General features: G+C 42.7%; 1 protein-coding gene across 2 annotated transcripts in view; it reads right to left on the reverse strand.

Annotated features, from left to right (window-relative positions):
• The window catches only part of EXOSC5 (exosome component 5), a 28,618-nt gene extending 18,771 nt beyond the window's left edge, over positions 1-9,847 (reverse strand). For both annotated transcript variants that reach the window (XR_009156611.1, XM_058195991.1), the window contains exons 1-3: positions 9,714-9,847; positions 7,971-8,084; positions 4,836-4,957 (exon numbers count right to left, since the gene is read on the reverse strand). Coding sequence is in view for 1 of the 2 variants with exons in the window: in XM_058195991.1 (XP_058051974.1) it covers positions 4,836-4,957; positions 7,971-8,084; positions 9,714-9,825 (348 nt within the window). In the remaining variant the exon portion in view is untranslated. The remainder of the gene's footprint in view (positions 1-4,835; positions 4,958-7,970; positions 8,085-9,713) is intronic.
• Between the last annotated feature and the right edge of the window lie 3,591 nt (positions 9,848-13,438).

The following is a 13,438-nucleotide window of genomic DNA, read 5'->3' on the forward strand; positions in this document are numbered from 1 at the left end:
GAGGTGCAAATGACAGACTCAATAATTCCTCTGTAGAATTGGATCAGCAGCTCCTTGGGCAGTTTGAGCTTACTGAGGTTTTAATAACAATGTTCTCTATATACAGGCAGATCTTCAAATTATGACTGTCCATTTAGTGGCCACTGATAAGAGGGACTTATGTCCTGGTTCTCACCCTGGCAAACCGTCACGCATTTGCACAGATGCAGGATCAAAATTTGGGTTGCTTGGCAACCGGCAAGTTTATTAAGTAACAGCTGCAGCCTCCTGGGGCCGTGGGATTGTCTTTTGCATCCTTCCCAGCTGGCTCCCATCAAAACAAAGTCCTTGGTGGGAAGCCATCCACTTAATGACCACATGATTCATTTAAATGGCCACGTGGTTCACTTAATGACCATATGATTCACTTAACAACCATATGATTTACTTAACTCTCACATGATTCACTTAACGGCCACATGATTCACTTAATGACGACATAATTCACTTAACAGACACACAATTCACTTAATGACCATATGATTCACTTAACAACCATATGATTCACTTAACGGCCGCACAATTCACTTAATGGCCACACGATTCACTTAACATCCACACAATTTACTTAATGGCCATATGATTCAGTTAAGAACCATATGATTCATTTAAGTATCACATGATTCACTTAACAGTCACATGATTTACTTAATGACCATATGATTCACTTAACAACCACACGATTCATTTAATGGCCACACGATTCACTTAACGGCCACACGATTCACTTAACAGCCACATGATTCAGTTAATGGCCACATGATTCACTCAATGGCCACACGACTCACTTAATGAATGCACAATTCCCTTAACAACGGTGACAAAAAGCCCCGGTGTGACTGACTGAACAACTGACTTGCATAGCAACGGAAATTCTGGTGGTCAATTTTGGTCGTACGTCGAGGAATTCCCAGTTCGGATTCCAAAATGGAGAAAGCTAGCTATCCTACAGGAAGGATTTTAATATTTTGATCTCGGGGCAACCCATTCTCCTTACTATCTATCCATTTTCCCATCCCTGGGATGTATAACTTAATGTCAACCGCTTCAATCTCGATTGTAGAAAATATGACTTCAGTAACAGAGTTGTTAATGCTTGGAATTCACTACCTGACTCAGTGGTCTCCTCTCCAACTCCTAAAAGCTTTAACCAAAAACTGTCTACCATTGACCTCACCCCATTCCTAAGAGGACTATAAGGGGCGTGCATAAGTGCACAAAAGTGCCTACCGTTCCTGTCCTATTGTTTCCTTTCAATACATGTTCCTGTATATAATGTTGTGACAAATAAATAATATATATATATATATATATATATATATAAGGAATTTCTCTTCTCTCCTGACAATTTTTCCTTCCAGCTTCATCTGCTTTCGAGGGGAGAAAGCGAGAGCGTGGAAGGGGGGGGGGAATTGGGGAGGGGTGACAGCAAGAGCCCTGCAATGCCAGTCGCTCACCAGGCTGTCCGTTTAACATGCAAAAGGGTTGCCAGCCTCCTGCTCTCTGCCAATGCTTCATTGCCCTCTGCGGGCTGCAGATAAGTACTGTAGCTACCAGGGGACTGACTGGCAGAGTTTAAAAAAAAAAGAGTTCCTGGTTTTTAAGACCGCTACTGCCCTCTGCTGCCCTCTGCTTTGCCCAATTATTTCATCTCTGTTAAAACAGAATAGAATTCTTTCTTGGCCAAGCGTGACTGGACACACAAGGCATTTGTCCTTGGTGCGTATGCTCTCAGTGTACATAAGGAGAGTAAAATACATTCATCAAGAATAAAAAGACACAACACTCAGTGATAGTCAAGGTTACTAATAAGCTATCAAATCGTACTAGGAAACAAATAAAAACAATATGAATATGAATAGAATAGAATAGAACAGAACAGAACAGAACAGAACAGAACAGAACAGAACAGAATAAGGAAAGACTAGACTAGACTAGACTAGACTAGATTTCTTTATTGGCCAAGTATGATTGGACACTCAAGGAATTTGTCTTAGGTGCGTATGCTCTCAGTGTACATAAGGAGAATAAAATACATTCATCAAGAATAAAAAGATACAACACTTAGTGATAGTCAAGGTTATTAATAAGCTATCAAATCGTACTAGGAAACAAATAAAAACAATATGAATAGAATAGAATAGAATAGAATAGAATAGAATAGAATAGAATAGAATAGAATAGAATAGAATAGAATAGAATAGAATTCTTTATTGGCCAAGTGTGATTGGACACACAAGGAATTTGTCTTTGGTGCATATGCTCTCAGTGTACATAAGGAGAGTAAAATACATTCATCAAGAATAAAAAGACACAACACTCAATGATAGTCAAGGTTACTAACTAATAAGCTACCAAATTGTACTAGGAAACAAGTAAAAACAATATACATTGAAAGATACAAGTAACATGGTTATAGTCGTGAGTGGGAAGAGATAGGTACTAGTAAGACGAGAAGAAGAATAGTAATGCAGTCTTAGTAAATTATTTGACAGTGTTGTGGGAATTAGTTGTTTAGCAGGGTGATGGCGTTCGGGGAAAAACTGTCCTTGTGTCTAGTTGTTATGGTGTGCAGTGCTCTATAGCAGGGGTCTCCAACCTTGGTCCCTTTAAGACTTGTGGACTTCAACTCCCAGAGTCCCTCAGCCAGCAAAGCTGGCTGAGGAACTCTGGGAGTTGAAGTCCACAAGTCTTAAAGGGACCAAGGTTGGAGACCCCTGGACTAGATGACCTCCAAGCTTTGCTGGCTGAGGGACTCTGGGAGTTGAAGTCCACAAGTCTTAAAGGGACCAAGGTTGGAGACCCCTGCTCTTTAGCAATGATGGTGAACCTTTTTAGTATCGAGTGCCCAAATCGGAACACTGTGCAGGTGTGTACAGGTGTGCATATGCGTGTGCTGGAGCATCCGCAACCTGCAGCTGGCTGTGCATCAGCCAGCTGGTCTTTGCACGCGCCAGAGCACCAGAAACCCAAAGACCAGCTGGTCAGCTTGTGTGTGCCTGTTTTTGGGGGGCGTTCTCAGGCTGTTTTTTGGGATGTTTTCAGGCCATTTTCAGGGCAAAAAATATGGTTTGAAAAATGATCTGAAAATGGTCCAAAAATGGCCTGGTTTTTTGCTGTTTTCCAGGCCATTTTCCGGCGCTCCAGCACTTGCAAAGACCAGCTGCCCGGTGCTCCAAAATACCAGAAGAGCAGCTGGCGACGGCACGCGTGTCCACAAAGTGGGTTTTGCGTGCCACCTCTGGCACCCTGCCATCACAGCTGTATAGCGCCGTTTTGAGGCTAGGAGTTGAAACAGTTTATGTCCAGGATGCGAGGGGTCTGTTGCAGCCCAGAAACCTTTGGATGTAGAAGAGAGAAGAGGAAGGAAATCCTCAACCACAGTGTGGGGAGGGGGGAGATAAAAAAATAAAGGAGGGGAGCCTAACCTGACTCTCACAAGCCGTCATGACAGCAGGAGCCTGGCAGAGGTGAAACGGGGTTAGAGACAGGGCAAGCAAGCTAGCCATGTTCTCTCACCCCACACTAAAAGCTTTAACCAAAAACTTTCTACTATTGACCTCACCCCATTCCTAAGAGGACCATAAGGGGCGTGCATAAGCTCACAAATGTGCCTAGCGTTCCTGTCCTATTGTTTTTCTTTTCTTCTTCCTATATATATATTCTATATATATTCTTCCTATATATATATATTGCTCCCAGAAGCACGAAGCTGAAGCCTGAAGATGACGAATGAGACTTCGTCGAAACGTCGCCAAGACACTTCCAATTTTACACGGGAGAGAACCCGAATAGCCAAGGACCTACATGCAAACACCCGCAAAAACCTCAGAAAACATATATATAGTATAGTATAAGGTTATATAGTATATAAAGGTATATATAAATATGCTTATACCTTTATATACTATATAACCTTTCTGTATGATAGTTACATATATTGTTGTGACAAAATAAATAAATAAATAAATAAATAAATAAATAAATAAAAGTCTCTTTATTGCCATATGCACCAAGACAAATTCTTTGTGTGTCCAATCACACTTGGCCAATAAATTCTATTCTATTCTATTCTATTCTATTCTATTCTATTCTATTCTATTCTATTCTATTCTATTCTATTTTTTTAAAATGGCTGTTAGATCAGGAGCTCCGGGTTAGTTTGGCTGTTTCTTCCTTCTAATTGATTCAAATCACAGCGTGCCTTGGAAATCAGACAAGAAGTCCCTTCTCTAGGCCAATATATCCCAGGGCTGGCTGGGGGTGATGGGCACTGTAGTTCCCCCCCCTCCACACACACACACAGCTGAGAAAGGCTGAAGAAAAGGACAGGTGAAATGTAAATTCATTTCTCGCAAGGTTTGATTTGATCCGATGCGGCGGTGCTAATAATTCTAGTCTGTTCAGGACAGTGGTGGGTTTCAATTTTTTTTTACTACCGGTTCTGTGGGTGTGGCTTGGTGGGCGTGGCATGGCTTGGTGGGCGTGGCAGGGGAAGGCTACTGCAAAATCCCCATTTCCTCCCGATCAGCTGGGACTCGGGAGGCAGAGAATAGATGGGGACCGGGCCAGTCAGAATTTTTACTACCGGTTCTCCAAACTAGTCAGTTTCCGCTACCGGTTCTGCAGAACTGGTCCAGAACCTGCTTAAACCCATCTCTGGTCAGAACATTTTGGTTTTGGGATGGCGTGTGTGTGTGTAACACAGAGCAGCACAAAGTTCCCTCAACTCTCCCCCTCCCCTTCCATTTCCTGCCCCCCTTCAAAATACCTTTTCTTTTTCCTAAAAAGGATACAGATCCAGCATCTGTAATCACCTGGAGAACAACTGTAATAGACGAACGGGGATGCAAGGTGCCCAGAATCACTGCCTCACAGGTTTTCTTGATCATCTGTTCTCTGCTTTTTTCGTAGACCCCTGCAAAAGGGGTGTGTGTGTTAGAAGGCTTAGAAATTTGCTAAAATGTCACAATGCAGAAAAGAATCAAACAGAGGCACCCTCTGCCTTACGACCGAACAATGGGGACCAAAATTTCCTTTCCTAAGCAAGGCGGTTAGTTCGGCGATTCGTGCTCGATTTTTTTTTTTTTACAACCTCTTCGATTGTTAAGCGAGACACTGCCGCCGTTAAGCAAATCACGAGGTTCCTTAAGTGAAACCGGCTTCTTCACATGGCCCTGGGATGCTGCAAAGGTTGTCAGTTTGTGGCTGGATGCCAAGGGACTGAATTTGGATCACATGACCACGGGGAATGCTCTGATGGTCGTAAGTGCAAGGATGGGCTGTAAGTCACTTTTTTTCCCCAACACCGTTGTTGCTTGGAATGGTCACTAAATGAATGGCTGCAAGTCGAGAACGCCCTGTATAATAAGGCATTCCTGATCGATCAAACGAAGATTAAATCGAACCAAATTCAATTCTGCTTCCAGCGTATCTTAACCAGACATGTTTCTTGGCCAAGCTTCCAAGTAAAATAAGAATTTTAGGATTTCTAGGGGCTTCCCAACAGACCAAGGCTATCTGCGTTTGCATAATACAAAGGTACAGGTAATCCTCGATTTACGGCCACCGACCGTTCGAAATTACAACACCACCGAAAAAGTGACATGCCCGGTTTTTTCACTCTTACACGACTGTTGCAGCATCCACGTGTTCGCGCGATCAAAATTCAGACACTTGGCAACGGATTCGTATTTAGTGTCCTAGAGTCACATAATCTCCTTTTTGCGACCTTCCGACAAGCAAAGTGCACGGGGAAGCCAGATTCACTTAAGAACCGTGTTGCTAACTTAACAAGCGCAGCGATTCACTTAACAACGGTGGCAAGAAAAAGGTGGTACAATGGCGGCAAAGCTCACTTCGCCACTGTCTTGCTTAGCCACGGAAACGTCGGGACTCAATTGCAGTCCTAAGTCGAGAACTACCTGTAGCCCAAAGTGCAGAAGGCCCCAAGTCGCTCACACCTTCCCAAGCAGCCTCTCTACTTCTACTGTAATTTTTTTTTTAAAAAAAAAGTTTATTTTTTTTTACAAATGTTATCATTGTGTGACGCCTGGGCGTCATAGATTCTAATACAAATAAAACTAATAGCATTAGTCATAGTTATTACTTTCAATCCAACTTATATATTTCTAATAATAATACATCTTTATATAAAGTTGCAATCTATCCTTATTCAATTATTCCATGTTTTCTCTTATTATTACTCTTATTATATTCTAATACAAATAAGACTAATAGCATTAGTCATAAGTTATTACTTTCAATCCAACTTGTATATTTCTAATAATTTCTAAGAGAAAACATGGAATAATTTGAAAAATGAAAGACTGCATCTTTATATAAATGTATATCACGATTAGCTTGTACCGTAATTTTCCAATAGGTCCGTAAGATCTTTCAAAAGAGCTTTTCTCATTCCTCTAAAAGGAAATAATTTTTTTCCAATGGTACAATTGCACAATTTCCAGTGAAGCCAGCTTCTCCAGAGACTCTGGCTGTCAGAATTGAAAAGGATCTTGGGGAAGGGAATTTTTGCTTTTGTGTTTGTTTTCTTCTCCACTTGCCAACAATATTCTTTTGTCAACTCCTGGCAGAGGGAACAAAATACCAGATGGCAGTTCTTGCTGGGATTCCAGATGGCCTGCTTGATTAATGGTGATAACAGATCATTTCACTCTTTAAAAATGGGGGGGGGGAATGGTGAGGGTGCCCAAGAATTTAAATCAGAGGAAGAGCTGGACACAGCAACCACACTCCAACAATACACAAATGCAGCAATAGCAATAGCACTGAAGATGTATATACCGCTTCATAGTGCTTGACAGCTCTCTCTAAATGGTTTACAGAGTCAGCATCTTGTCCCCCAACAACCTGGGTCCTCATTTTACCCACCTCGGAAGGATGGAAAGCTGAGTCCAACCTTGAGCCGGTCAGAATCAAACTGCCGCCAGTTGGCAGAATTAGCCTGCAATACTGTATTCTAACAGGAAGGAAGGAAGGAAGGAAGGAAGGAAGGAAGGAAGGAAGGAAGGAAGGAAGGAAGGAAGGAAGGAAGGAAGGAAGGAAGCAAGCAAGCAAGCAAGCAAGCAAGCAAGCAAGCAGGGGACTGTTTCTAGTTCTGATTTAGGCATGAAAACCGGCTGGGTGACTTTGGGCCAATCACCAGGAGACAGTGAGTTCTAGTCCTGCTTGGGCATGAAAGTCAACTACGTGACTTTGGGCCAATCACCAGGAAATGGTGAGTTCTAGTCCTGCCTTAGGTATGAAAACCGATAAGGTGATTTTGGGCCAATCACCAGGAGATGGAGAGTTCTAGTCCTGCCTTAGATATGAAAGCCAATAGGATGTCTTTGGGCCAATCACTAGGAGATGGAGAGTTCTAGTCCTGCCTTGGGCATGAAAGTCACGTGACTTTGGGCCAATCACCAGGAGACGGTGAGTTCTAGTCCTGCCTTAGGTATGAAAGCCAATAGGGTGTCTTTGGGCCAATCACTAGGAGATGGAGAGTTCTAGTCCTGCTTTAGGTATGAAAACTGATAAGGTGACTTTGGGCCAATCACCAGGAGATGGAGAGTTCTAGTCCTGCCTTAGGTATGAAAGCCAATAGGGTGTCTTTGGGCCAATCACTAGGAGATGGAGAGTTCTAGTCCTGCCTTAGGCATGAAAGATGACTGGGTGATTTTGGGCCAATCACTCTCTCTCTCTCTCTCTCTCTCTCTCTCTCTCAGCCCAACCCTCCTCATAGGATGGAGGTTGTGGGGAAAATAGGAGGAAGGCCTGTTGGATATGATCTGAGTTTTTTTGTAAAAGTAATAAAGGCAAGGATACAAATACCTACACACATATTGTACCACCAGCATTTAGCAGGCAAACCCCCCCCCCAAAAGAACCCACCCTTTGTGGCGATCTCTAATACAGGGTCCCCTCACCTGGCAGGCCAACTTTCGGTCTCAGCAGAACCTCCAGAGTCGCTTTATCGTAAATTTCCTTGCTGACCTTCACTTCTGTGGGTCCGTACACCCCAACTAACACGGAGGTATCCCCTGGAAATAATAAAAAAAAAATGGAAGGAAGGCTCTAAGCACGCTACTTTCAGCTGAATAATGGAAAATGATAGAATTACAGAAATTTCTCTACTCTAATTCCACCTTTTGGGTGGGAGACCGGATACGTGCAACACAAATATGTTGAATTGCTAATAATGGGGGGTGGGGGGGAGGATGTAGCAAAACAGTTATCCGAAGGTCTATGGAGATTCTCAAGTCATCCAAGTCGTGGTTGTCCCAAAGATGCTATTTTTTTTTCAAGAGGCAACTGGGCTTTCTGGTTTTTCTTCGAAGACGTTTTCGCTTCTCATCCCAAGAAGCTTCTTCAGCTTCTTGGGATGATGCAAAAGCCCTTCCGTTCCCCACCATCCATTCGGGGCTGAAGAAGCTTCTTGGGTGAGAAGCGAAAACGTCATCAAAGAAAAACCAGAAAGCCCAGTTGCCTCTTGGAAAAAAACCCAAAAAGTACCTTTGGGACAGTTATCCAGCAAAGCTGGCTGGAGAATTCTGGGAGTTGAAGTCCACCAAGCTTAAAGTGGCCAAGACTGGAGACCCCTGATCCAAAGGACAACTTTTGGCAATCCTCCATCGTTTGTTTTTTTTAAAAAGGGTGTGTGCTGAGAATAACCCTGGGAGTTGAAGTCCCCACACCTCCTAAAATGGTCACGTTTGAGTAAAAAAAAACAAAAAACTTTTAAACCGGGGGGGGGGGGGCTCCAACTTTGGCCACTTTAAGACTTGTGGACTATGCTGGCTGGGGAATTCTGGGAGTGCAAAGTCTTCAAGTCTTAAAAGTGGCCGAGGTTGGTTTAAACCACGGGGGGGGGGGAAATCCAGCAGGGTTCTGACAAGTTCTGAAAAACCGGTAGCGGAAATTTTGAGCAGTTCGGAGAACCGGCAAATACCACCTCTGGCTGGCCCCAGAGTGGGTAGGGAATGGAGATTTTGCAACATCCTTCCCCCCCAGGAGTGGGTGGGAATGGGGATTTTGCAGTATCCTTGCCCCAGGAGTGGGTGGGAATGGGGATTTTACAATATCCTTCCCCCCCAGGAGTGGGGAGGGAATGGGGATTTTACAATATCCTTCCCCCCAGGAGTGGGGAGGGAATGGGGATTTTACAATATCCTTCCCCCCAGGTGTGGGGAGGGAATGGGGATTTTGCAGTATCCTTCTGCCACGCCCACCAAGCCACGCCCACAGAACAGGTAGTAAAAAAAATTAGATTTCACCCCTGGTTTAAACCATCCCTTAATGCCAGGGAAAGTCAACCATGACAAGATATCCAACCACAACACGCCTCTGAGCTCCACTGGTTCTTCTCTCCCACCCACCCCAGTCTCAGTGGAGGAATTGAACTCTACATTTTTTTTCTGGAATGAAAGGAATTATTCCAGGAAAGCTCGCGATGCCCCTGGCTCGGCTCCCATCCTGCCTGGACCCGCCCAGATGTGCGAGAATGGGAGCTGGATGGAGTCCAGCATATCCCGAAGGCGCCTGATCCACCCACCCCCTACCCCAAAAAAAAAATATCCAGGAAAAAACACCACGAGGTGATCAAGAGTGGGAGGGAGGGAGGGAGGGAGGGGCAGCTAGGAGGGAGGACAGCCAGCCGCGCCGCTGCGCACCCTGCATCCAAGAGACGGAGCCGTCGGGGCGGGAGATCGGCCCTTGCTCGCACACGATCCGGCGCAAAGAAGGCAGATCGCCGGAGTCGAAGCGCCGCTGCTCGCTCTCCATGCTGCCCACGTGGTTCCCTTCACGGCACTTCCGCATCCGGGGCTTTTTTTTCCCCTCCGAGCCTGACGTAGGGACGGCTGATTGGCGGTTGGGCGCCACGCCACGCCCCCGCCCTCTCCTCGCCCTCCCTCCGTGGCTTTTGCAAAACACACGCACGCGCTCTGTTATTTTGTGATTGACCTTATTTATTTTTTAATTCAATTTAGGAGAGGTTCTACTCCAGAAGACTCTTGGCAGCCATTCTAACAGTTATATCTGTGTGGCTTTATCTCTCTGTCTCCATTCCTATCTATCTATCATCCATCCATCTATCATCCATCTATCTATCTATCCATCTATTTATCTATCTATCTATCATCTATCTCTCTAATCTATATCATCTATATCCAGTCAGATATCGATTTTTCTACCATCCATCCATCCATCCATCATATCTATCTATCTATCATCTATCAATCTACATCTATCTATCTCTAATCTATATCAACTATCTAATCCATATGGATTAGATCCATCCATCCAGATATCCATTTTTCTTTCTATCTATCTATCTATCTATCTATCTATCTATCTATCTATCTATCTATCTATCTATCTATCTATCTATCTATCTATCTACCTATCATCCAATTATCTATCTATCATCCATATATCTATCCATCTATCTATCATCCATATATCTATCTATCCATCTATTTATCTATCTATCATCTATCTCTCTAATCTATATCATCTATATCCAGCCAGATATCGATTTTTCTACCATCCATCCATCCATCCATCCATCATATCTATCTATCTATCATCTATCAATCTATCATCTATCTATCTCTAATCTATATCAACTATCTAATCCATATGGATTAGATCCATCCATCCAGATATCCATTTTTCTTTCTATCTATCTATCTATCTATCTATCTATCTATCTATCTATCTATCTATCTATCTATCTATCTACCTACCTACCTACCTACCTACCTATCATCCAATTATCTATCATCCATCTATCCATCTATCATCCATCTATCTATCCATCTATTTATCCATCTATCATCTATCTCTCTAATCTATATATCCAGCCAGATATCGAATTTTCTACCATCCATCCATCCATCATATCTATCTATCTATCATCTATCAATCTATCATCTATCTATCTCTAATCTATATCAACTATCTAATCCATATGGATTAGATCCATCCATCCAGATATCCATTTTTCTTTCTATCTATCTATCTATCTATCTATCTATCTATCTATCTATCTATCTATCTATCTATCTATCTACCTACCTACCTACCTACCTACCTACCTACCTACCTACCTATCATCCAATTATCTATCATCCATCTATCCATCTATCCATCTATCATCCATCTATCTATCCATCTATTTATCCATCTATCATCTATCTCTCTAATCTATATATCAAGCCAGATATCGAATTTTCTACCATCCATCCATCCATCCATCCATCCATCCATCCATCCATCCATCCATCATATCTATCTATCATCTATCAATCTATCATCTATCTCTCTCTAATCTATATCAACTATCTAATCCATATGGATTAGATCCATCCATCCAGATATCCATTTTTCTATCATCCATCCATCCATCCATCTATCTATCATATGACTATTATTAAGTGGAGGAACGTCCATGGGGTCGCAATGGGTCGGACAACTAACTTCACAACTAACAACAACAAAATGTTGTACCTTATGATTCTTAACAAATGTATCTTTTATTTTTATGTAAACTGAGAACATATGCACCAAAGACAAATTCCTTGTGTGTCCAATCACACTTGGCCAATAAAGAACTGTATTGTATTGTATGTATGTATCTGTCTAACTGTCTATCTTATTTCCATATCAATCTGATCTCTATAGCTATCGTCTATATCTCTATCATCTATCAATCTCTCCTTTATCCCTCCTTCCCTCTTTCTACATAACCATTCCTCCATCCGTCGATCCTTCCATGATCCATCCAACCATCTATCCCAGTGGTCACCAACCAGTGGTCCACTGGTGGTCCATGAGAAAATGTTGGTGGTCTGCAGAAAAAATATTTGCATTTTTTTATATTGCGCTAAATACTATTTATCTTTTTTTTAAAAATCATATTAATGATCCATGGGATTTAAAATTATGAATTTAGTGGTCCCTGAGGTCCAAAAAGTTGGTGACCCCTGATCTCTCCCTTCCTCTCCCCCTTTTTATCCATCTGCCTTTCTCTGTCTCTCTCTTGCAGATTGGTGGGAGGTTTGCAGAGGGGCGAAAGGGGCCCCCGAGGGTTTGCAGGAGTGCCTGCCCATCTTCCTTGCCCATCACCTGAAGGATCAAACCTCCAATACCACATACCGCATCTCTGACATTAATACAATTGAACATCCAAAACGAGTCCAGAAATATTTTACAAGAAGAGTTCTCCGCTCCTCTGTAAACAACAAAATACTTTACACCACCAGACTTGAAATCCTGGGATTAGAAAACTTAGAACTCCGCCGACTCCGACATGACCTGTGTTTAACACACAGAATCATCTATTGCAATGTCCTTCCTGTTAAAAGACTTCTTCAGCTTCAATCGCAATAATACAAGAGCAAACAATAGATTCAAACTTAATGTTAACCGCTTCAATCTTGATTGCAGAAAATATGACTTCTGTAACAGAGTTGTTAATGCTTGGAACCCACTACCTGACTCTGTGGTCTCTTCTCAAAATCCCAAATGCTTTAACCAAAGACTATCTACCATTGACCTCACCCCGTTCCTAAAAGGACTATAAGGGGCGTGCATAAGAGCACAAAAGTGCCTACCGTTCCTGTCCTATTGTTTTCTTTCATTATATGTGCTTGTATTGTTGTTGTTCGTTGCGAAGTCGTGTCCGACCCATCGCGACCCCATGGACAACATTCCTCCAGGCCTTCCTGTCCTCTACCATCCTCTGGAGTCCATTTAAACTCATGCCTACTGCTTCAGTGTGCTTGTATATAATGTGATAAAAATAAAAATGTAGTTGGGACTGCTTGGTAACCACTCCCGAAGGGAAAGGGTAAGGAAAGAGGAGTAAAGAAGGAAGAAAGTAGGTAGGCAGGTAGGAAAGAAGGGAGGGAGAAGAAAGGATAGGAGGAGAAGAAGGAGGAGAAGATAGAGGGTTAGAAAAGATGGTAGTGAGAAGTGGGGAAGAGGCGGGGAAGTAGGAAAGCAAGGAGAAGGATGGTGGGGAAAGTCGAATAAGGATGAGAAGGGTAGAAAGGATTAAGGGAGGGAGTGGTGGTCGAGCAGCCCTGATGGAGTATAATTTGAGTATAGGATCGATGGTTGGATAAGTGATTGTATTGTACACTGGTCAAATGGTGGGAATTATTATGGAAAAATAAAAAAATTTGCCCAGAAATAAAAATAAAAAAATAAAAATGTATATAATGTGACAAACATAAAAAGAAAAAAGAAGAGAAAAGAAAAGAAAAGAAAAAAGAAAAGAAAAGAAAAGAAAAAAGAAAAGAAAAGAAAAGAAAGGGGCCCGAGGGCTTGCAGGAGTCCCTTCCCATCTTCCTCGCCCATCACCTGAAGGATCAAACCTCCAATCGACGCC

The sequence above is a fragment of the Ahaetulla prasina genome, chromosome 10 (assembly GCF_028640845.1).
Source record: "Ahaetulla prasina isolate Xishuangbanna chromosome 10, ASM2864084v1, whole genome shotgun sequence".
Classification (NCBI taxonomy): domain Eukaryota; kingdom Metazoa; phylum Chordata; class Lepidosauria; order Squamata; family Colubridae; genus Ahaetulla; species Ahaetulla prasina.